This window comes from Lygodium microphyllum, chromosome 10 (genome assembly GCF_053477565.2).
Source record: "Lygodium microphyllum isolate KBCC chromosome 10, Lygodium_microphyllum_v1.1.10, whole genome shotgun sequence".
NCBI classification, from domain to species: Eukaryota; Viridiplantae; Streptophyta; class Polypodiopsida; order Schizaeales; family Lygodiaceae; genus Lygodium; species Lygodium microphyllum.
Genome location: NC_141144.1, coordinates 4,156,173 through 4,182,579, shown reverse-complemented (window position 1 = coordinate 4,182,579; position 26,407 = coordinate 4,156,173). Strand labels below are relative to the sequence as shown.

The 26,407-nt window shown below is 37.2% G+C and overlaps 1 protein-coding gene across 10 annotated transcripts in view; it reads left to right on the top strand.

The window, feature by feature from the left end:
- Positions 1–842: 842 nt before the first annotated feature.
- The window catches only part of LOC148029657 (antifungal protein ginkbilobin-like protein), a 56,045-nt gene continuing 30,480 nt past the window's right edge, over positions 843–26,407 (top strand). For 2 of the 10 annotated variants that reach the window (XM_087685904.1, XM_087685907.1), the window contains exon 1: positions 843–1,659. In XM_087685904.1, coding sequence (XP_087542030.1) covers positions 1,222–1,653 — 432 coding nt within the window. In that variant the 5' untranslated portion in view covers positions 843–1,221 and the 3' untranslated portion in view covers positions 1,654–1,659. The other 8 variants (XM_087685906.1, XM_087685909.1, XM_087685903.1 and 5 more) reach the window with 8 other exon arrangements.

Genomic DNA, 26,407 nt, shown 5'->3' with positions numbered 1-26,407 from the left:
GTATATAGGATAGATTTTCAAATATACCTATCGAAGATATGATTTTGGTAGTTTGTACATTGAATACACATATTTGCACTCTAGATTTGTGCATTTGGAGTCTCATGAGAGAGAGAGAGAGAGAGAGAGAGAGAGAGAGAGAGAGAGAGAGAGAGGTCATTGATACCATGGGGTAGTAGTGCCTTGCAAGGTGCTATCTCATGTTGATTTCTTGCTCCCAACACACACCAATCCAGTTTGTGGGTACCACACACAAAGTCTTCTCTCTCTCAAACTACTCCCATCTTGTTGTAGTGATTTCGACTTTTGTTTGCAACTACAAGAGGCTGCACTTTGTAGGAGGTTGTGGGCTTGCATTGTTGTGGTAGTATTTCCATTGAGTTCGACACAGTTGCTACTAAGGAGTCCAACATACACAAGGCATTCTCATGTAGATCCAAGGATGAGGAGTGCTTTGTTTTTGCAAAAACAACAAGTGACTCCATTCTTATGTTACTATTTTGCAATTTTCATATCCTCCTGCAAGTTCTTTTCCCTTCACTAGTCGTTCTCTTGCATCACAAGTCAATTTATTTGAGAACTACCATGTTCATAGCCCTTCCATTCACTCCCCCTACTCTTTGCAGCACACCTAGGAAAATTATTATTGTGCTTTGTAAAATTGGGAACAACCACATGATGGTCACATGGCCAACAATGATAGAGCATCGACAAAGGTGGGTAGCTACTAAATATGCACATAGGATGGTGTTTAAGGCAATGACATTTGGCTCTACAATTGCGATTTCTACAAGACAAGGAGGACCCTATGGTCCTATGGTTGGAGAGATAGTCTCACCATAGTACATGTAAGCTCGACAAAGAGAGAGGCCTGCCATATTGAAAGCCCGTTGAAGCTACAACTGTTACAAAGCAAATATCCATCATCACCGGGACGAGAGAGACAGAGAGAGAGAGGATTGTCACTTGACACACGCCTTTACGACTTTAGGCGCGTAACGCCAAATGAAAACAGTAAACAGAATAGCACTACCTAAAGTTGGCTACACTCGTCAATCTGGTTGATGCGATCATTGTTATTTTTGAATATGAAGCCTTGGCATTATCGCCATTACAATTGCAGTGGGCGGCAGTTCAAAAGGAGAGGAGGCGCGGGGCGAGAGATCCTGCCCTCTGACGATACGGAGGAGGGGAGGGGAGGGGACGCTCTGCAGAGGAACCATGACGAGGAAGAAGAAACTGCTGATGATGATAGTGATAACGATGATGGTAGCTGACGATGGCGGCGTGACAGTGGAAGGGGAGCCAAATGTGACGGTGAAGCAGGCTCTGTGCAACTCGCGGATGTACGCGCCGGGCACTCCCTTCGACCGAAACGTGCAGTATGTGCTGTCGGACATCCTGCACGAAGCATCTGATGCAGAAAAGGTCAAAGGCAAGTTCCTGTCGTACCGCAACATCTCACCAGAGCCCACAGACTTCGTGTATGGCGAAGGCCGCTGTGCTGTGGGTCCTCCCGACTGCGCATCCTGCCTTGCAAACGCGGCCAGCGTCCTCTCGCAGACCTGCGGCCGTGCTGAAGGCGCGCGCGTCCAGCTCGTGGATTGCTCCATCAGATACGAGGCTTACCCCTTTTCTTCCATCTCTGGATAACCAGAGGTAATCCCCCATCCCCACCCCCCCTCTCCTTTCTCTCTCTGTGCGCAACCCCCGGGTAAAGTCGGGGTCTTAAAGTGTCTCAGGATCATCGCTTGCACATGTTCGATTGAAGTCTCTCAGGATAATCACTGCACATGTTCTTCCGTATTTCTGGTAAAATGTTGTATGTAATGGGATTCTCTATTGGAGATCTTGAGAGAGAATCGGTGAGGAAGATTATCTAGATATAAGGGTTCCTGATGATGGTCAGTGGCCAGAATCTGCTATAACTTCCTGCTGCTGCAGATTATTGATCTTAACCTGAAGCTGAAGCTGTTGAATTTCTTTGGCCATCCTTACCCAAAATTCATGCCCTATGGACTTCAAGGCAAAAGTGCGGGCTAGCTTCTTATGTAAATAGGGAAGCTTGCAATCTTCTTTCCTGACTTGAATTGCTCAAGCTGCTCCTCCTAAAACTCTGAATCTCCGAGAAGCAAGAGACTGCTAGCTTTTCTTGGAAACAAACGTTTCTCTTTCTATGATTAGTGTCCCGTGTTGTCTTGAGCACCTTAAGTGAAAATTAACAGCCATTTTGTAATGGAAGAAGAAAGAGCCCAAGCTTATGTTGCCTCAGATACATCTAAAGGACTTTCGAAATGCAAAATCCTTGAACACTTAAATCTAATGCACCTCCAATTAGGAATGTAGAGGCAGCCTCTAGACAATTGGGAAAACCAGAACATTTCAGCTTTGCCGGTAAAAACGAAGCACAGAGGACATGATGTAGTAACGTCACTCGGGTAAAGTTTGCATGATCGATGTTCACATAAAGAAAATGTTGCACCAACACTTTGTGATGATAGCTAATTATTTTTACCATGGTTGTAAGAAGTCCTATAGATATCACACCACCTAGCATAGAATGAGGATAAATTCAAGGAGAAGCTTTAGCCTTGTGGCTCTAGGATTGATCATGTTGTGTTGATGTGCTTACCTAGAACTTTCAGTCTCTTCATGTTTTACTATCTAGCTTTTATCGCAAGCATTTCAGCTTTGAGCTTATATTTTAGGTTGTCAAGCGATCTTCCACTTTAAATTAGGATGTTTTAGTTTTCATTCCTTTTTTTTCTTGTAGAACTTTTTATTGAAAGAATAGGATTCAGATAATGTGAGAAGTTAATTGTAAATTATAGATCTTGGGATTGAGGCACTTTTGTCTAACTTTTGAAATGGATTCAAATAAGGCTAGAAGTTAATTGCAAATTATAGATCTTGGGGTTAAGACACTTTTGTCTAGCTTTTGAAATGGATTATGCGCTTCTTTCAAGTATGGGACTTCTAAAAGTGATGTTAGTTATACAAAATAAATTCATGAGATTACGTACTTTGGATGGGTTTTAGAAGAAATTTACTTCAAAACCATGATTGAATTAGTGTAGTGAATATAAAAAAGACTAGGACGGTCCCAAAGGGTAGTTTGATTCTAAGAAGACCCATTATTAAGTGGCTTGGTGACAAACTCACAAAGGATGCATTAATATAGTAAAGGTAAAAGAAGGACCTTGTATGGGCATTGATTGAGTCTGAAATGGCAACTTGATTCTATGAAGCCCTTCTATTAAATAGATTGGTGACAAACTCACAAATGATGCAAGTGTCGAGGATGATCTTGACCTTTAGCTTCTAAAGGGAGCAATCAGATGTTATATGTGACACAATTATGGGTCACTCGGTGATGATCGGGTTTGAATGTGTCCTTAGACTAGGGTAGTCAAGGAATCCTATTGGTTATTATGTCTTTGGGGCATTGAAGATATGCAACTGCAATATGGGTTACAATTATGGGTCACTTGGTGATCGGGTGTGAAGGTGCTCTTAGTTTGAGATAGTTAAGAAGCCTCATAAAGAAGACTTAATGGCTCATTTGTGCTACATCTAGATTTTGGTGTGATCACTACACTTGGACTCTAGGAAAAGACTCTTAGCATGGGTAGCATGTTGTAATTGCTAGTATTGTTCATGAAGTTGGGACTTTAATGCATGTCAATGTTGAAAATCAGCAAGAACAAGAGGTTTCAAATACTAAATCTATGTATCATCAAAGGTAGACGTGATGCTGCCTTTTAATGCACCCAATGCAATACACAAGCTAATGCAAATGCTTCCTTAGGTCAAGGACAATGGATGCATGGAAATATTGGAAGTGCAAACATTATGCCTTTTGGATAGTAATGTATATATCCAAATATGGGATATTTGGGATACTTTTTGGTGGATTCATGTTTCATGCCATGGTTAGTCATGTCATTGCTTCTCTTGGTACATATGGCATACATGTATTTGATATATGTCAAGAAGTGAATTTGTGTGAGAGAGAGGAGATACAAGATTGCAAAAGAGAGAAAAGTGCAAAAGAGAGAGAAAGACTAGAAATAGAGAGAGAAAGACAAAAAGTAGTGAGAAGCCATTTGAAGCTGTGAGCAAATAAATGAGGAGAGAGATAGTAATGTATTAATGTTTTCGAAAGGTAGAAAAATTACATGTCCCTTCCTTTTATACCTATGTCAGTTTGATATGATATTACTAATATTTTCACTCTAAACACCTATTCTTTCTAGCATCTTATAATCTATATTGTTCCAAAGGTTTTTGCCCTAAAAAACAAACTTACAAGGATTGGAAAAGGATGGATGGAATAGAGTATTACTTTGTTTTCAACCATACAAATAGGAAAATGAATGAAATATTAAAGACATGGATTGAAATGAAGGGATGAGAGAAAGCCTCAGCTCTATACAAGATCAAGAGCACTTCAAAAGTACTTGAAGCCTTAAAGTCTTCAAATGATGGACTCAAAATGAAGTAGATAGCTTGTTGTAAGAACATATCTTATTGAATCAAATCTGCAATAACTTTTGGTAGAAGTATCCAAACGAAGTGTACCACATGTCAAAACATAGTTCTTGAAGAGTACTTCGATCTTATATAGGTGGCATAATTTTGAAAATTAGATAGACTAAAAATTGTTCTAAAACAATCTACTGTCAAGTCCCTGTCTGCATCAAAATTGGCTCCATAGTCAATATGCTTTAGCCACCAATGTGTCTCGTAGATAAGGAACTCATCTAGTATAGAATCAGTCTCCAAGAAGCTTCCTCAGCTGGTAAACCTCTCCATTTGATCACATATTCAATGATAGAGCGAGAGTGAAGCTTCTTCTCACACTAACCTATGACAGTCTCTGGGATGTAATGAATAAGTCCTTCATCAATAAGTGGCAGCTTATCAACTGTATCAACATGATCACCATTGAAAGGCTTGAGTTGACTAACATGAAATACATTACGAATCTTAATGGAAGAGAGGAGCTTCAGTCTATATGCCAAGTCTCCAATGCGCTTCAGGATCCTATAGAGTTCATAAAATTTGTGAATAAGCTTGTTAGTGGATCCATCCTTCAAAGTAGAATACCGACACTTAGGCACCTTACAAAACTAATTCTCCTTCTTGGAACTATAAGGGTCGTCTCTTCTCATCTGCATATATTTTCATTTGGTCTTGGGCTTTTTTAAGATTCATCTTACACTATTGAAGAAGGGTCTGCATTCTTTTCAATTTTTCTTTCCCATGAGGATTGATTCTTTCATTGAAGATGACAGTAGATAAGGTTATAACCATACATAGCCTCAAAGGGTGAAACTCTAATGCTAGTACGAGTGGAGTTATTGTAGGCAAACTCAACCAAGTGTAACTAATAATCCCATGAATTTTGCACATCATAATAGAAATGACAAAGATAAGTTTCCAATCACTTGTTTACCCTTTTTGTTTGTCCATCAATTTGTGGATGATATGCTATAGAGAGAGTCAATTTAGTGCCCATGGATGTGAATATCACTTGCCAAAAGTTACTCATGAACTTTGAATCTCTATCATGAACAATCACCTCTGTGATAATCCATGTAATCTAAATATTTGCTCCATAAACAGAATGACCACTTGAGAAGCAGTAAATTGGGTCTTGGTTGGAATGAAATGGGTTGCCTTGGTGAGTCTATCCACCACACATATATACTATTCTATTCCTTTTTGGTAGTAGGCAAGTTTGTAATGAAATCCATGGTAATGTGCATTTATTTGCTGGTAGGAATAGATAATGACTGCAACAAACCACCTGGCTTATGGGTGCTATCCTTATTTTAGTGACAAGGCATGTACTTCATGACAAAATCTTTGATATTTTTCCACAATCCTTTCTAGTAAAAGGTTTTACTGATTCTATCATAGGTTTTGAAAATTCCAAGGTGTCAAGCTAAAGGTGAAGAATGCAACTCCTCCATAATTTTTCGTGTAAAAGAAGTAGAGGGAATGTCAATCTTACCATTTAACGAGATTATGTTATTTTTAAGTTGATAATGTGAGTTATCTTTCATAAGACCTTGTAATTTTTGAAAAATATGGATGAGCTCTTCATCTAAAAGGTAAGCTTATTGTAATTCTTTAATCTAATCACTATGTAATCATAAGTTGAAACTTTACAAGCCCACATATGAGAAAGAGAATCAGCCACTACTGTAGAGGCGAGCTCAACCGCCAAGACCCATGGGTGAGAGCCTATCGCTCTTAAAATAAATCATGGTGCGTCTTGCGCTCTTTTGCAAAAGTGTTGACTTGCGCTTTTTCTTGTGCATCTTTCTCCTTGATTTAGGACTTTTCTGTATTTCTTGTGTTTTCATATTTTTCTTGGGGTGCTTTCGTCTTCCTTTTTACTTTTTCCTTGGCCTTGTCTTCTGCTTTAGATTTTTTGGATTTTTCATCTTGTTCGTCTGAGGGTTAACATTAGCCCCTTCTTAGACGAGTGCCAATCCCATGACACTCAACGTCGTAGGTAGTAGGCTTTGGCATGCACTGAAGATGTGGGTGGAAGGGACTGCTGTGGTTTGCCTTGGAGGAATTTTGGTGGTGGTGAGGATGAAGGTGGTTGGTGGCACTTTGTTGGCTTGATTGGTTGGTGATAGGGTTATTGAAGTTGGTGATAAGGCTAGTTTTTGTTGGGAATTGCACTTATGGGTTGGCACATGTGTTCATGTTTTGGGGATTTTGTAGGGCGACGATTCTTTGGTGGGCTTGTAGGATGATAAATGATAAGAATTCAAAGTTGAGTGTTGATGAAGAGTTGATGGTATTTTCGTTGGAGTCTTCAATACTTGTAATTGAAAACCTCTCATATTATGTGGTCTCTTCCTGGGGGTAGTGCTAATCTTTTTATCATGCACAAGATGTAGTTTGATTAGTTTGGGAGATAGATTGAGTATTGTCCTGCACTTGAGGACCCAAACTGTATATAGATTGTGGTGCAAATATTATGTAAGTGTACATGCATACTTAGATATTATGTAGTTAGAAGACTACTGGTCTGGTTTCTTGTAGCAATGTGTAGATGAAACAAGGGTTCAATGGGGTGAAAAAAATTATCGATATTGAGGAGAAGTACACTCGAAGGCTTCTTGAGACATCATTTGTGATTTGACAGTACGATGTAGCATAATTGAGCTCATTGACGCCTGAGCTTTTGGTAGCTGCTGGTGGCTACGTGTATTATTTGAAGAGTACGGTGTATTTTCCATCGTCTTTCATACCTTGCTCACCACTATTGATTGCAATGATATTGAGATGGAGTGCGAAAAAGAATTGTGCAAATGGGTCAAGGTGACAGGTCTGTGAGACAAGCTTCTTAGGTATGTTCTGCCAGTGATGTGTCCTGAATAATTGTGGGGGATGTGTAAAGGGCTACGGGACTAGGGATGGATCCAACCAACCAAGGTCACCAGATATACTTAATTTGAGGACCCCTAAGTGCTATGCTGTGATTGTGAGTGTTTTTTTAATATTTTTCTTTTAAATTTCTCTTTTTTTAAATTCTTTTTTTTGATAAAATGAATACAACCAATGCAATATATTGAGGCTATTAGTCTTTCATTTGGATTGAGAAATGTCGAGATTTAAAGACTATGAAAAATGGATATTACAAAGATGATTGTGTTACTAGCCTCGATGTTGGAGGAACAATTGTTCAAGACACTGGTTGATGAAGAAACATTTGTCATTGCTGAGAGCGTGGCTCCTACTCGAATGTAGAGTTTGGCCAAGAAAGAGAGAGTGGCCGATGACTATGCTTTGGGCCATGCTAAAATGCAATGTGTGCTTTTTGCAGGGGTGATTTTCTTTTCTTGTGGGGATTTCGTCATAGCTCTTTGTTCTTGGTATTTCTGTCGCTTTCTCCATAATGGTTCTTTGTGGGGTTGGTGGGGTTGTGGTGACTTGGACATTGAACGCTTTCATATAGAAACCTGTGTCGTCTTGCATTCACTTGGCAACTCGTGAGAGTACATGCTAGTTATATGCTTCAACCATAATGAACAGGTGCACCTCAAAGATACATCACTTATCTGAATCCCATGGTGTTGACTTCGATGCATATCACCTGCGCTTGATTATCATTGCTTGTGTGTGTTGGCTTTGCTTTTTTAGTATTATCTATACACAGTCACAAAACTCATTGCTTATTTATATACACGTTTATGTATCCATGTCACTTCGTGAGGATAAAAACCAATTGTAGAACTTAGGATTGTACTGGAGTGTGGCACATGTATCTAGTAATCGTGGCAGCCTACTCAATAACAACATATGTTTTGCAACATAGAGTAGCATGGTACCTTGTTTGAGTCTACTCGCAACATGTAGCTTCTTCTCAGTGAGAATTTTATTACCCAAAGAGTTCTCTTGGCTCGTTCAGGCTAAGTCCATACCCCAAACGATAGCTAGTACTTGAAAGAAAGTTGGTGCCACATAGATTGGGTCTCTTTGAGACCGCCATTTGGCCAATTGCTCCTTTGAGATTATTACAATTTGGGCTCCAAGTTTGGCCACTGTAGCGCGGTTTTCAATCCAACGTTTTTCAAATTAACTTACCCTTTGATTGTTGCTTTAGTTGCTCTATCTCTAAGAGATTTGGTTGGCAAAGAGCTCTGTTGAATGTCACAGGTAAGCGTAGTTTGTCGGCCTCCTCGTCAAAGATGAGTTGCATGTGTTCATGTAAGAGCTTGTCATAGTGCTTGTTAAGATATTCTTGCTCTTCCCAGGATAACGGATATGACAAATGTTCCTCAAGCTGCTTCTTAAGGAATGTGCCCATGTTTACAAGGACGTAAGTACGTGCGAATAATTTGAGTTTAGTCTCCAACTCGATCAAGCACTTTGTGATACTTCTATGTTCTATGAAGGCTTGCTTGATTGCTATCTCATGCAAGGTTATGGGAGTTTCCCTAGGCTTTAGCATAGTTGGGGGCTCAGGCCTAGATGATGAAGATTGGTCAATGCTAGGATTGCTTGTGTACTCGGAGTTTTCATGTTTCTCTTGAGGCTTTGCTGTTATTGTGTCATGGTTCTCCTCGGATGTGGCTGATATAGTTTTGTCAACCTGTTGTGATAGTATTGTATCCACTCTTGATTGGTCAATGCAAGTTCTATTGTCAGTGGATTGAGTGTTATAAGCAATCGTTGATGGTAATGATTGCTTTGACTTATTAGAATACACGGATGTGTTTGAGGTTTCACCACTATTAGGAGAGATAGCAATGGGTTCATTCATAGGTGGACTTGATGCTTTATTCCTTAGCTCTTCAGCACTCTTGGTTTCAATCTTCTTGGTGTCTACAGCCACTTGCAACTGCCGTTGCTTTCGTTGTTTTCTCCTCTTTTTCTTGGGCAATCGAGGTGTATCCTTTAAAGATTCAAGACCTTGAACTAGGTCAGTTGTTGATGCGCTTGGTTGGGCCTCAGTATTCTCTGTTTCATCAAGTATCATGCTCCCTACTCCTAGTCTGCTAGCCACGTGTAGATATTCTTTTAGAAGCACTTTAACATACAAGGGATGTTTTTGGATAGTCTCAAAAAGCTAGACCTGATGGATTGTTGCCAACACTCTTAATGAGTTTGGGGCAACATACATGGGATCATGTATTGATGTCCAAAGGGCTTTTCTTTGCTCAGTGAGTGTCATTAGTTGGTGGCCAATTTTGGCTGCCAGTTGGAGTACCATTTCTGCACAAAGTTACCTTGTCCTTTCCCTTTTCGTTTGATTGCTTCGAGCTTTTCCTTGTTTATCTCATATTGAGCAATATAGAGTGAGGGTATCAAGTGCAATTCTCTAGCAGTGGCTTTTGGGATGTCCTTTATGACTTCTTCAGCGATAGCTACATAGCGAGAGCAAACATGTTGTTGCTCGTCCCACGTCAGGGGTTCAGCTATGAGCTTTGTGTGCTTTGGTGTTGGCCTTCCAATGTCCACATGGACGTATGCACGTATGATGGCTGTCAGCTTGTGATTAAGCTTCATCAAGCACTTCATCTTTGGTTCATTAGTCAAATGCGCCATCTCCTTGGTTAAATTTTTGAGAGATTAGAAGAACCATCTGAGTCGAAAGGAAATTCGTCCATAGGATCATAAAACTTCTCATTTGTTAGCTTCTTCATCTTTATGTGGCTCCTTTAATGTAGGCATAGATCTCATTTGAAACAACTTGTTCTCATTTACTTCTTCATCTAGTTCATCCTTTATGATCATGTTGATTTTAGCACTCTTTGATTTGCACTTGGCCTTATGGTTAGGGATTCACTTCTCCCCACACTTGAAGCATAAGCATTTAGTTTATATCTCTGTCAATCTATTATTAGATACATGCTTTCCTTGTGCATTATTGGTTGTAGATTTTTCACAAGAATTTGTCATTTTAAAATTTGATACCATTTTAGCATTAGGCCTAAAATTCATTCCTTGTTTTGCACCATAGACTATAGGAAATGTTGAAACTTTGTTGTAAGAGTTTTGAAACCTCTTGTCTAAATGGCTCCCTTTGTTGGTTGAATTGTTGTCCCAACCTTGAAAACCGATTTGAAGGTAAGCTTCCCACAATTTTATGTTGAAAAGAAGACACTTCTCTTCTATATTTTTGACTATGTCTTTTATTAAGCTGAATTGCTTCATATATGTTCTTGGGCTACATGGCACCAACCTTCGAAGAAAGGTGTAAATCAAGCCTATAAATGTATTTATTTAGCTTTGCTAAATTTGTAATTCTCTCTACATACATGGCAAGATTGAGTGCTTCAAATCATACCACCTTTGTAACATCTCATTTTCCATGGGAGACACAAATACATCAAGCATTACTCTCTTGAATTTTTCCCATACACTAAACCCTTTCTCGATCTTTTGTATGAAGTGTGGTGAAGGGTTGCATGATAAATCTTTACCTCATTGTTCTTAGGGTAGAGTGTAAAGTACATTTTGAGCTTATTAATCCAATCTCCCCATTTCGCAGGCGAAGAATTATCTCCCTTGAAGTTTGTAATGTTGATTTTCTCTTTGTAGTCCCGACCATTGTAGGGTGGTTGTGAATGTGGATCAAGTTGTCTATACAATTGTTGTCTCCATGACTTTTTATTCCATGAGTTTTACTTGTAACAGGGCTACCCATTTTGGTTATTGTCAAAACCATGAGGAAAGGTTTGACCAATTCCATGATTAGAAGGCAAGTCAAGTGATTGATGCTCTTTAGGTACCATGATTAGAGGGTCAATCAAGTGATTGATGCTCTCTAGGTACTTGATCATGGATAGGCCTTCTTCCATTATGTCTATCTTGAAGATTTACTTTTACACCCCTTGGTAAGGTAGCAAGTTGAGTATAGAAGGACTCGTACAAGGGATTATACCCATGTTTGTATTCTTCAACTCTTGTATCCTCTTCATGTCTAGAATCATTCTTTTGATTGAATTGTAGCCTAGACTTGTTCCTAGGTTGATATGTGTCTCTAAGTTTCGATGGTTCTCCCTTCTAAAAAATAGTTGGGTTAGGTAGTCGAGTTGAAAATGGATCATTTTGGGGTGAAATAGAGTCAACTATTGGTTGAGATTCTTGCATTTTACTACCCAAACCCTTAATGACAGCAATGGGCTCATCAAACTTATTGTCCATTTTTGCCATTGATGCATTTATCAAGCGTATTCCTCCAAGAAGCCTCACATTTATGCTATTAAGCTTCTTAGATGGTTGTTGGTAATCATTGGAACCTTGAGACACAAGTAATTTTGCATTCTCTTGGTGATTGTTTTGAGCATTTATTGCACTTGTACCTTTATTGACTTGGTGTTGGTTTGGGTCAATATTTGATCCATTAGGCTTTGATTGTTATGTCCTTATATTCTTGTTTGTAGTTTTCAAAATTTGATCATTTCTTTTGTTTTGAGTTATGTAGGATAGATGTTGTCCATAGTGACCAATAGGTAAAAAAATGGTTAGTATCTTTTGATATCAGCGCCCGTTTGAGGTGATTTCTGACTATATATATCTTCGTGATAAAATCCTCTGGCCAGTTATAATGTCCATTTTTTGTTAGAATGGTAATGATTTGGAATCAATTTCTTTGTGCTATTCGGAATGGTTTAGAATCCCGTTTCGGCCTTGTTTTAGCATATAGACCTTGTAAGTACTCTTTTACTACCAAGCCCTATAGGATTTTGAATAGGTAACTTGCACCACTTGTACTTTATTCTCAAGGATGAACTATGTACTTGCAAATGCCTATAATGATCTTGCAATGTCTTGTCCATGCTTTCTTCTAGTCTATAACCCTTGTAAGCCTTGCTCAAATGGTTGTAACATTTGTAATATCTTGTGGAGATTGAGATGTGGCTGAATCTTCAACAATATTGTGCGTCTTAATACTCAACATCATTGTATATGTGTGAGGGAAGGTGTATAATGGGCTCCCTACATGGGCTTCAAGACTTGAGGGGTGTGTGAATTTCCTCCTCAAGTTGGATTGTGCACCCCTTTGAGATCGTTGATGTAAGGGAGAGTCACCTCTCTTTTGCCTCACAGTTCATCTAACATTTATTTTTCCTTGCGGGAATCATAGACATAGTAAGTATATGCTAATTCTAATCAGACATGAATGATATGCAAGGATTGAAATGACTCTTTGTGCTCTTCAATGAGATACGAGAATTGATAGTACAAGAGGTTGAAATAAGATAGAAAAGGAGTAGGGAATTACCCTTTAGCAATGACTCATTGCTTTACAACATATTTCTCACTTACCATCATGGAATGTTTTTCTATCTTAGTGATCAAGAATCACCCAGACAGAGTAAGATCAATATTGGGCACAAAATGATAGATATGAATCAATTTGAGCATCAATGAAGCATTGAAATTTATGGGCAAGATAGAGAGATGCAAGCATAATCAAATTCAGTCCTAGGATGAGCCATATATATTGTTTCAATGTGAATGGATGCCTCTTAATTTTCTCTTCAGTAAGTGAAAAAGGCCAATCAAATGGATGCAAAGAGAGATTGATGAGAATAGAATCAAATGTACCTCTTAATAAACAATGAACAATGTTGATGGAGAACCAATTGATTAATTCCCTTCTTCAAAGAGGTCTAAATCTTCAATGCTTGATGTATTGTTGCTTCTTGTCAAGATTAATCATTGCTTTGATAAAATTCTCAATTATTTAAGAGCTATTGAGTGTCATTTTTTGTCTACTGTTGCCCTAGAAAGCTCCAAATCTTGATAGAATGATGCAATGTTGGTGAAGTAATTGCTCTTGGGCCTTAATCACAATCCTAGAAGCAAGTAGATGTTGAAAACCCCTTCAATTTCACCAAAATAGAAGAGATTTTAAAGCTTCATTGCTATCCATGGTGGAAGATAAAGAGGAAATACTTCCAATCTTAAGAGAATGCTTCAATGCTGGCCCAAAATGGATAGCTCGAGTTTCATAAGGATTCTTGGGAGTTGGTTACTAAGATGTGAAGAGATTTGGTTATCTACATTAAGAGTAATCTGCATGCAATGAATGAAGACTCTAGTCCTTAGTTGTCTTACAATATCTCTTGATAGTCTTTTACTATGGGCTTTGATTATAGAGGATGTAGGCTTACATTGGGTATTTAGAATCCTTGAGATTTTGATGTATAATACATGCCATTTAGACTTGAGATGTAGGGTATTTCACATGAAGAAAAAAATATCAATGTTACTTCTCATTGGATATCAAAGAATAGAGATACCTGAGAGTTGCTTGACAATATAACTCCTATATGTAAGTTTAAGGTTAATGGTGCTACAATTGGAAAAAGATGTGAATGCTATTTTTATTGTTTGAGTTATTTACCTCTTACTGTTGTAAGTCTTGAACAATGAATATATAAACAATGAATGATTTATTTTTGACAGTGTTGTGAATAAACATTTGGCAAAGGTTTCATAAAAAAGTGAATATGCTTTCATAAATAAAGTATTTGATTCACATATCTAAAATAGTTTCATTGTATCATGTGAGCTACCATTTGCACTACATATCTTTTAGATACTGATGTAGAATGGGTGCCTTTCAAATTTGAGGTGCGGGTTATTCCATGTGAAGAAAAAAAGGAGGTTATTGTTCCTTTCTAGTGGATATTAAAAGATTTTAGAGATACCTTGGGATTTTTGACAAGACAATACAACTCTTGGATATAAGTTTAAGGTTAATTGTGTAGACCATTTTACTATTGTAAATTTTGAACCAAGAATATATAAGCAATTGATAATCTGTTTTTGCTCATTGGTATTGATGTAAAAAAACATTTGGTAAAATTTTTCATAAACAAAGTATTTGATATATATATCTGAAAGGATTTTATTTTATCATATGAGTTACGTAATATTTATATGTATATTAAAAGATACAAATTAATCATTTACTTGCTATACTGGGGTAGACTTTTGGTTTTGTAGGATAATGGATTTGCTTTAATGGAACCACAAATGGGACAAATGTTGTCCTAATTCACAATGGATGAGCTATCATCTCAAATCCTTGAATTTTAGGTGTTGATTTCAATGTATTATGCCCTTGACCATTGACGTGGGTCCCAAGGTGGTTGCTAAACTTTATTTTTTGAAGATACATTAAAATTTTCACAATTATATATCAAATTTCACTAAGATTTGCTCCAAATGGTTGAGAAATATTGAGATAACTTGAGAATGGATTGGATAAGGTGAGAGAATGTTGAAATGTGAGAGAAATTTGAGATTTTTTGTGAGAAAGTCTCCAAGATTGATTGTTGGTCTATGAAATTTGCAATCAATGCAGTCGCTTGTTGTCTTGGGGTAGCATTGTTTATTTACAAGAATAATTTTATCTTAGGAATATAATGTATGCTTTACTACAATAGCAAAGAAATAGGAATAAATATAATATCCTTTCATTTTTTTTGCGCTTTAGTTTCTCATTTGTGAGTCTTCTCTAGATCTTTAGATTCTCCCTCCATTTCATTTAAAGTAAAGAGGTTTCTTTGCAGAAAATCATCTTGAAGAATGCAAACTTCAAGGGAACTTTTTTCTCTTTAGACTTCAAAGGGGATAGATTGGACTTCACAAGAGAGAACTTTGGCATTCCTTTCTCTTCAAACTTGCTTTTACTTTTTTTTTTTTGGTGATTGACTTGCTCTTACCCTTGCTATTGCTAGTTGGCTTTGGAAGATAAAATTTTGGCTCCATTGGGTCCACTTGGTCCTTAGCAATTTTTTATGGAAGAGGGGAGTGTAGATCAACATGTGCAATTGCCTTGTCTAAGATCAATGCAATACATCTCTCCTTGATTCACCCCATGTATGATTCAAGGTATAGTATAGCAAAGTATAGTAACAAGTCAACTGCAAGCAAAGCATTTCCTAAACATCTAGAGAAAAAAGAAAAGTTTACATTCAATGCCTAATTTAACAACATTGTATCTATAGTCCTATAAATGTTTCCAGTCACTCTATCCACATTTGTTATTGTCACTCTATTGTGGGATCTCCTAAATTGGATACTTAAAGGGCTTGTCATGTTCAATAATGTGTTCAATGATCTTATCTATGCAACTTATTACAAGTATTTTAACACTACAAGTTAAAACCAATAAGCATTAAACAAGAACCTATTTACTCAATAGATGTTAGTTATAATCTACGATTCACATAAGTGTGAACACATCAATGTGTAAGCGTGTGAATACACTTATGTATATGATCTTAGGGTTAGGGTTGTCATGTTCAACAATGTCTTCAATGATCTTCTTTATGTAGTTTCTAACAAGTGTTCTAGCACTACAAATTAAAACCAATAAGTAATAAACAAGAACTTATTCACTCAATAGATATTAGTTATATCTACCAATTACGTAAGTGTGAACATACATCAATGTATGAGTGTGTGATTGCACCTGAGTATTTATGTTAACTTAAGATTAGGGTTTGGAAAGTCCCAATGCTATATTCTAATCCCTTATGCCATCAAACTCTCACATCAATCTATCCACATCGGTGTATGTGCAAGAGCTCTCTCTCTCTCTCTCTTTTCTCTCTCCACCCATCCCCCTCCCCTTTTCTCTTTTCTTCTCTCCACCATGGAGCTTTACCCACCTTAGCTCTTATCACATTAACCTCTAGTAGTATCGAAGTCATTCATTGTCTCTTGCAATATTTGTTTTCACATTAATTTTAAACTCTTGTTGAACAATTAAGGATTGACACAAATCCCCATGAAGAGTGGGGCTTTGCTTTGGATATGAGAGGGATTGCTTTCCAAGTATTTAGATTGAAGAGAGGTTTGTAATAGTAGATTAGGACTAAGAAAAGTAGATTTATTGAGAAAGAAGATGAGTACTCTATTAGAGAAAATTATCAAACTTTTCAATGAGAAAAATGCTTGCATAGTAGTTATTCTCTATTTTCAATCCAAAAAATTGCTAAGGTTAAGGTAATCTTATTGTAATTAGGATTTTCTTGCTAATTTTTACTCTAGACATGAACTTGAAATTTGCTAAATTTCCATTTTTATTTTGGGACCATGTGTAAATTTGAGTTGCATAGCCCTTTAGCCTTGCTTTCATTTTAAATAACATTAACTGCTACCTAAATATTAATTTGATACTCTAACCTCTTTAAACTTGAAAGCATCGAAACTTCTCACAAAACTTGGTCTAGGGTCTCAAATAATTTAAATCCTTAATGCTCATGATATTGTAAGCCGTTTTCCAAGGGGCTAGTAATATCCTTGAGTAAGATTTGACTTAGGTATCTTATTGGTGCTTATGCACCACAACTTCTATCAATGTTCCCCATTGCTCAAGCTAGGATTATCTATCATTGTGATATACATTTAGCTTAATCACATGTAAGCCTCACATTTGCACAACTAAAATGCCTAAACTTAAGTGTTTAAATAATAATAAAAAATTACATATCCTTGTGACATCTTCTGTCTCATATGCATCACATACTTGCACAGCTATCGTTGCTTTGTTATGTGCTAGTAGGTCACTTGTTGCAACTCTGTTTATCTTAATATATTACCATTTTACCATTTTTTTCAAACTTTTATGTTACTTGTGCCTTTGCTCTAGCTTGTTGTATGATAGTTTTTTAGCTTGTACTTAAGGTAAATTTATCTTCCAAGTTGCCTCTTGTCCACTCACTAATGTTGCTCATCATTAAGCACATTGACTTCCAATTGCACCCAAATTTATTGTGCTAGCAATGCTCGTCACCAATAAGCTACTTCCTCCATGCATAATCAATGTCATCATCTTTGCTGCTGTTGTCTCTACTCCTTAATAGATTGTTTGTTATGGTTGCTTTGGTAGAGTTGCTCGTGCCTCAATTGGAAGCCATCACACCTGCACCACATGTTTGAAGGTCTTTTTACTATTAGCTTAGTTAAAGTCATGAGTGGTTGCTATGACTAGTAGATGTGTTGACTCAATCTAGCCCTCAATGTATTGAGTTTACCCATTGTAATAACAATAGATGTCCTCATATGACTTAGCTTATCTTGCTATTTATAAGTGATGTTAATAGTAGTAGTAGTAGAAAAAGAGAAAAAGTAGCAATGTTGCTATCAAGAAACACATCATGGTGTTTATTATCAACACATCAAAAAGTTATTGATGTTGGATTCTTGATATGGAAGACAAGGATGTAGCTCATTGTGATACAAGGCGCATGGAAAGTCATCTCTACCAAAGAAGTAAAGTATGTTTGAGAGCACATGCACCTTTATCGAGACTGCCTTGAAAAGGATGATAGTGCCCTAGCTATCACGGGGCTTGGCCTCTTTGATAATCTTCTTTATCACCTCAACCTTACCAAAATAACAAAAGAGGTATGAAAAAGTCTTCATGCACTATTTGGGACTAACATAAAAAACTCAAAATTATTCTTGAGTGTGCAATTGCTTTGTATTTCTTATGAGCCCTTTAGATATGTTATACAACATCCCAATCATCTCATTTTTTAATTTCAATAATTAACTACTCTCAATAGTAGCTTGGATGAGTCAAAGATCGACCTCAAATCACGCAACTATCAAATAAAAATCAAGGAGGAAGACATCCCTAAAACTGCCTTTAACACAAGGAACGATCATTGTGAACATATTGTGATGTCATTTGGATTAATGAATGCTATTGCGACCTTCAACAGGATGATGCAATATATTTTTAGACCTTATCTTGATGATTTCGTCCTTGTCTTTTTCAATGATATCCTAACATATTCCAAGGATGAAAAGGACCATGAAACCACAACTGCAAATAGTTCTTTAAACAATGAGAAATCACAAGTTGTATGTTGAAAAGAAGGAATAGCACCATATTAGAGAAGTTGGAAAATTTTCAAGTACAATTTTCAAATAAATGATAAATATTTGACCACGTGGCTAAATCTTGATCCATATTTGAAAGTAGGATTTGGGAAGGTAGCTTGTATAGTATTTAGGATAGACCTCATCTTTAAGTAAGACAACACCATTTGACCATGTGGTTGATAGCCTCCAATTTTGTGACAAAAAAGGCTAAAAGCATGTGGCTCTACATCAACAAATTATTCACTTTATAAAAAAAGTTTGTGCTATTGCATCTAAGTTGTACTTCATTGATATATATTTTTACCGTTGTAAATGCTTGGCTTGGAACTATAAAAGCCATTGCATACGTTCTTTTATTTTATAACCTTAGGAATCTTGCCTAGAATACATGCAACACATAAGGCTCCTACTTTAGTCTTTGTGTACACATAGCCTTACCATGATCAAGAAGGATGATGATACTTAAGCACTCAATGAATATGCTTAAGGTAGATTAGGATGCTTCTCTTCTTCCTCTACACATTCAAGATTCATAGTTACAGCACAAAGGAAGAGCAAGAAGAAGGATGGACAAAGAGGATTTGGAAAGGAAGAAAGAGAGAAGTTAAAGAGGCACCACAATCTGCCATGCTCCAACCTCCTCAACCACTTTTTCCCAAGAACCCCAATTACACCCTGTTTCTTGATCAGTGAGGGTGTGTCTTGAGTCTTTTGTGTGTGTGTATTCATGGCAAGAGAGGTGTATTTGTAGGTTTCATGGTGAGGAGCAAAGATCCAAGCATATATTTTGCTGCTCGGTATCCTAGTTTTGTGCTTGGAGTGCTGGGTGAGAGCCGGTGGTCAAATAATAAAGGTATTGGGGGTTCCCAAAGCGTATGGAAATTTTCAAATTCCTTAATAAGTGTTAAATGTGCTTTCTTCAAGAAGCAGATTGAATATTTAGGGCTCATAGTATCGGTAAATGGCATGATGTACAATATTGGCCACCTCCAACAATGGCCAAAGAACTGCAGAACATGTTGGTATAGAGACTTCATTAAAGACTATGCCTTGATCGTTGCACCTCTCACACTAATCTATTCAAGAAGCAAGTCACCATTATATGCACATCTATTGAATAGTCGAACTTTGAAAAGCTTAAGCATAGTTTGATAATTGCCCCTATTTCAAGGCTACTTGACCTAAGCAAGAAGTTCAAAGTTATAATTGACATAAGCTCTCTTGCATTGGGATGTGTGCTTATGTAAGAAGGACATCCAATAGCCTATGCTTCAAGGAAATTAAAGATCCATAAAAGGAACTATGCCATGCATGATCTAGATTTACTTTTTGTAATTCATGCCCTTAATTTATGGAGACACTATCTACTTGGTAATAAGTTTTCCTTAGTCATTGAGCACAAAAGCTTAAAGTGGATTTTCACTCAGCCAAACCTCAACGTAAGGCAATGTTGATGGATCAAGATTTTGCAAGAATTTGATTTTGAAATCAAATATAGACCATGCAAAGAAAACGTGGTTGCGGATGCCTTAAGCCATAAATCATTTCTCAGTACTCTAATCTTAGAGGAACCCTCTAGGGCAGGAATTGTTGCCACAATGATCTCAATGCCCAATAATCCTATCATAGAAATGACCACAGAAAAAGTAGTGAAGGATCTAGGCTATCAAAGAATGCTAAGAGAAGTCTCCATTAAGGATACAAAGCTAAAACTCAAGTCTAAATATCAGGATTTCTCCATAAATGAGGAGCTTTTCTATTTCAAGACAAGGCTATAGATTCTTGCAAGTCAGAAACTCAAGAAGAAATACTTTGGAAAGCTTATGATTCTCCATTTTTGGGTCATCGTGGATACGCTAAGACTCTTAATGTAGTCAGAAAAGGCTTCACTGGGAGAAAGTCAAGGGTGATGTACTTAAGTATGTTACCAAATGCCTAAACTGCTAGCGAATTAAAGTTGAACATGTCAAGTTGCCAAGCAAGCTCTAGCCACTTGACATCTTCAAATGAAATAGGAATATAGCAACATTGGCTTCATAGTTGGATCACCCTCAGTACAAGGAGGGTATAACTCATTATGGTATTCATTGATATGCTAACAAAAGTTATGCACATTATTCTTGTAAAAATCAATTATAAGGCTTTCGATATTACCAAACTTTTCATTGATGGAATTTTTAGATTACATGGATTACCCCCCAGAGAATCATCAGTGATTGTGATTCTCTCTTCACATTAAAGTTTTGGATGAGTTTATTCAAAGATTTAGGAACTCAGTTATGCTTTAGTATTGCTTACCATCCCCAAACCGATAGTTAGATGGAGAGGGTTAATCAAGTTATTGAGAATATACTTATAGCTTATTGCAATAGGAAACCTAAGTAGTGGATCCACTACCTATCCTTTGTTGAATTTGCCTACAATACATGATATCATCAAAGTATTCAAATAAATCCTTTCCAGGCATAGTATGGGCAAGGTTGTCTTACTTCACTAAGTTTTCTTGATCCTACCTTATGGATAGAAGTATTTAAATAAATATTGGAAGAAATGGATTAGCAAAGTAAAAGCTATCTCCAAGATATTCAAGCTTTCAAGGATCGACAAAAAGCATATGCTGATCGACAAATACAAAAACACGTTTTCAAACAAGGAGATATGGTTTTTATTTGACTTCGCCCAAAGAAAAGTTGATTATCTTTAGGGAAATTCAAGAAGCTAAGTCCTAGATATTGCGGACCATATAAGGTACTAAAATTTCTAGGACCTAATGCTTATAAGCTACAACTCCTTGACAACTTGAAAGTGCATAATGTATTCCATGTTAGTCTATTGAAAGCCTATGTTCTTAACCTTGATCATGTACTTAACAACCAACAAATATTTTGATGCCAAGTCATGGAGTCGAACTTCAATCGGATAGAATACTTGACAAGCGAGAGAAGGTTCTAAGAAGTAAAACCCTTAGAGAGTATCTCATCTAGTGGAAAGACTATCTTGAGGAGGATGCCACCTGCGTTGATGAAAAATCACTATGTAACCAATACTCCCAATTTCATTCGAGACGAGGATATTTCGATTCCTCTAAGGGGAAGAGGATGTGATATTTCAACTTTTCTAACTTTTCATACATTAATTTTGAAGAGCTTAAACTATCAAAAGCAGTGTCTTGAATATAATAATCTATATCCCATATCCCAACAAGCTCTTAAATCGATACAACTGTGAATACCTCTACATGAAAAATGCCATGTGTATGATCGCTATGGCTAGTTAAGACTGGATATGTAGAATAACTTGGGCAAGTCAAGCAAGTCAAAACTTGAATTGAGGAAGATTAAAGCAAAGAAAGAAAAAAAGCTTTAAGCTTTTAAAAGCATAATAATAAGAAGAAGACGTTGAGCAGATTACAACACCCCCTCCTTTTTGTCAATTCATTGCCATCATCCTCTTCCCCTCCTGATTTGGAAAATTGAAAGATTAAAAAAAAAAGTCTAAAATCTCCCTTTCTAGTTTCAACAAAAGACTTGAGCAATCTCCACCTCTTCCCTTTCAAACTTTGACAAGCGATAGGGAGGTTTGTTGATGGGTTTTGTATTGGGCAGCAAGTCAATGGGGTGGTCTACCTCCCTCTTTGGAGGCAAAGATGATGGTTGCCGAAATAAATCTTTGTAATCCTCAAATAGCTCTTCCATTCTTTGATCCTTTTTCTTTGAAGAAGATGATGGCTTATTTGGTGGCTGCTCTTCATCCACTTTCGCAAGCAAAAGAGTGAATATGCATGACTGTGCATTGATTTCTTTACGCATCTTCTTCATAGAAATGAGTTCCAAGTGCTTTTGACCAATGCCCTTCAATATTATAGGCTGTCCATTCCATTGGAATTCCATCAGCATGTTTTGCAAGTGCAAAGAAAAATTTCCAATGCTTTTCAACCCATCACAACCAATAATAATATCTATGGGACCCATTTCCAAAGTGATCAAGTCCACTTCCATAATACATGAAGGAGATAGAGTGATAGGAGTGTGTAGGCATTCTTCATTACTTGATTCATAAGCTCCATTAGCAACTTGAATCTTCAACGGAACTTGCATTTGTTGAGGAAGCAATCTCAATCCATGCAAAGATTTAGTATTAATGAAGCTATGGGTGATGCCCGTATCAATCAAAAGATGAACCGTTCTTCCATTGATCAGCCCCCCAAGTCTAAGGGTGTTTTCTCCTTTACAACTAGTCCATGCATCATGAGAGATTGCACAAAAAGAACCACCCGGATCAAAAGAAAAGCTGTCCACATAATCACAAAATTAATCATTATTTTCTTCATCCTCATCATGCATTTCTTCAACCATAGGATTTGCTTCCACATGAAATACATTCCCTTCTTCACTTTCATCTTCATCCGGTTCATCAATGATTACAAAGTTTAGCTTGCTATTTTTGGATTTGCAGTTCATCCTATGGTCTTGGGCCCACTTTTCTCCACACTTGAAACATAACCCTTTGATCCTCATGTCTCTTATTTGTTCATTTGAAAGGACCTTGCTGTAAGTGCTATTTTGAGATTCCTTTTGTGCATTTTTAGCCCTTGCAAAGCTTTGTTTTTCTTCAGCCATTGGCCTATAACCATTTCCTTCACTTGGTTTTGATCCATAGACCGTTGGATATGTAGGCAACTTGATGTAATTACTGTTGTAGGTACTAGTTCCCTTGTCTTCTTGCCTATAAACATCCTTTGTTGGCTGAAATGTGCTCCAGTACTTGAAGGTTGATTAGGTAATGAATACCATGCACTTTTTGGCTGAACCCCCATTGAATCTCTTCTATATTTTTTCCCATACCTTTCAGCATATAAAATGGCTTCATGAATTGTCATTGTCTTGGGCTGCTGCATTGCACCTACTTCCGAGGAGAGGGTTGAATCTAGACCAAAGATGTATTTGTTTAACTTGGTCAAATCATCAATCCCTTCAATGTACACAGAAAGATTAAGAAACATATTAGAGTAATCTCAGACGGACATGCCCCTTTGTTGAAGACCATACCATCTTCTTTGCAATCTTTCTTTTTCCATTAGAGAGAGAAACACTTACAACATTGCCTACTTAAAATTCTCCCAAGAAGAAAAATTGTGACAAACTATTTGCATATATCTCCATCATGTATGCACGTAGCCTTTAAGATGGAGTGCCGCAAAATAGAACTTGGCTTCATCATGGGAAGGGAAAAGTGTGAAGTACATCTCTAATTTGTTTACCCATTCTTCCCACTTCGTTGGAGATGCATTATCCCCAAGTTGGAAATGGTAATCTTTTCTTTGTACTCCCTTTCATTATAGGTTGGCTTGAAATTGTTGAGGCGCCACATCCATGAAACTCCTCATTCTCTTCTTATTTTAAGTTCTTCTCTTCTTCATAAGCAACCTCACGTCTTGAATTGAATTGAGGATAGGTATGATGCTTTGATGACATTGGTGGTTGATAGTGAGCACTCTTCAACGTTGATGGCTCTCCTTTCTCAAAGGTTGACATTATAAGCTCATCAATCCCCTTTCCTTTCATATTGAAGGGCTAGGCTAAAGCATTTTCAATATGAGAAGTGGGTACATTTGGTGGAAAAGATGTGGTTTGAGTCTTCAAGTCCTTGATAGCTGCTACTACATCTTTAAATCCACTCTTCGTAAACTTGATGAAGTCCTTCATCCACTTTGTTGGATGTGTTTTGAACCTTTTTCAAGGATTTGGATAGTTTCTCATAATGATCATGCATCCCAATGCTTAGCATACGCATCTCTAGCATAGAGTCTTCAAAAGGTTCGTGAGACAAGGGATTTCCATCATTACCCACTTGTGCACTATGAGAATTACCAATGCTTACAACATCATCTTGTTGGTCATGATTAAGGGCTTCATTAGTGTTGTTTTGATCATTGATATATTCTTCGATATGTTCTTGAATGTTCTCCATGACTTGATCTTTTCTTTTGTTTTTGGCCATTCTGGATAGGTGTTGTCAAAATGAATGTAGGGAAGAAAACTGTAAATAACTTGCTTAGTACTGGAGCAATGCCAATAGTTTCTTAATCCAAAGGAAGCTTATATAGTAGGGGTACTATAGATTTAGCAAGATCTCACCTTACAATATGGTATATGGGTGAAATAAACTCAAACAGTACACCCCTGTCAGCATGTCTAGCTGCACTCCCACTAGACTCCCTGTTAGAAAATTTGCTATAACTTTTGCTCTTGGAGTCCGATTACTGAAATTTTTGATTTAAATAAAATTTTGATATCCCCTCTTCAAATCTAGCTATCAAGCTCCCAAATCAATTCATGTCAGAAATTCCTGTAATAGAAACTGTGAACCTGTCCTGTGAATTCTTGCAACCTATAAACACCTTATGGAAACCTTGTTTCACCTTGAAATGGGTTATGTAGTACTTGTAGACTCCCGAAACAACTAATAGATTAGTGATGGGCTATAGGGTACATGTAGGTATCCAAGAAACACATGCAATTGATAGGTACTTGTTGGAATGACTTGTATATCTATACCAGAATGTCACAAACTACCCTGTTTGGTACCACTAGTCTTCAAATCTTCATCCACTCTTTTCCAAGTGGTCTTCCGTGGTCCACCACCTATGGTGAGGGATAAAACGACAGGACGGGCACCTAAATGGGCTCTGAAACTCCGAAAGGTGTGCAAAGTTCCTTCCGGGCCAGGTTGTGCATCCCTATGGAGTCTTAAATAGCAAGGGAGGGTCACCTCTCTTTGGTCTTGCTATCTTGTCTGGCTTCGATCTTTTTTCTCGGTCAGAATATACATGGCAAGGCTAGTTTTCTAACAATTAAGGTGTGATATGTATGGCTTAATCAAAATTTTGCCATTTCATGATATGCAAGAACAGAAATGGAATAGGACTGGAATCGAAATGGGGATAGGTAAGGAATACTTACAACAGTGACTCATCGCTTTACAATTTTATTCCACTTACCACTTGATTCTACTCTCAGCCAAATTGCATTCAATCCATTAAGCAATCAAGGTAATGATTAGGCATAAAGTTTCCAACAAATGGAGAAGATTATTAACAATTTGCTTCTGATTTTTATTGAGATGGATAAAAGGAATTCAGCACAACATCATTCAACTCTAAGTTGGATCTAAATGCTCTCAAATGGTAATTCTTAAATGGGACTACTCTTAATTCTCCCTTTTCAACAATTGGATGGCTTAAGCAATTGGATATGAAAGGGATTAAGAGTGAAATTTAGAAATATCTCTTTCATTGTTGGAGTAGATGACTGTGGAAGTTCCAATTACCATTTGATACTTGAAATTCTTAATATTCCGCTTGATATAGCCAAGAATATCCTCAAATTCCAATCCCCATGATGAATATGTAGCTCATAGACTCCAATTTTTCCCTCAACAAAGCTCTAATATTCACAAACTTTGATAGAAGTGATCCTTGTAGCCCAAATGTGGCTGTAAATTTGAAAGGGAATCAATGGTAAGCATCAAAAAGGGTAGAAGACTTCAATCCTTGATAGAGAACTCTTCCATTGAAGCATATAAACTTACGTATGCTGCCTATATACTTGCAATGCCAAGAAAAAGCCCTATTCTTGTAATATTGATGCAAGACCATGAATTCTTGATATAATCTCGTGCATAGAAGCTTTAGGATGCATCAAGAACCAAAGTCCCATGATAACATCCTTCAAAGTTCAAAAATTTTGAAAATTCAAGTGGTTGCCCTGTTTTGACTCATTTCAAGAGAAGCACTCTAATCTTGTAAGAAATCTTCAATGTCAGTTCAATGAGTGCTGAAGAAGCTCAAGGTTGCTTGGTAGAACAAAAGTCCTCTAATACTTTGAAGAAATTTTAGAAAAAAACTCACAGCATTTATATATCTGCCATAGCCAGGGTTTGGAAAGCTCAAGAATGATCAAGAAGGTGAGAGTTGTCATTGACAAGTAGTCCCTTAGTGAAATTTTCGTGGAGGAGA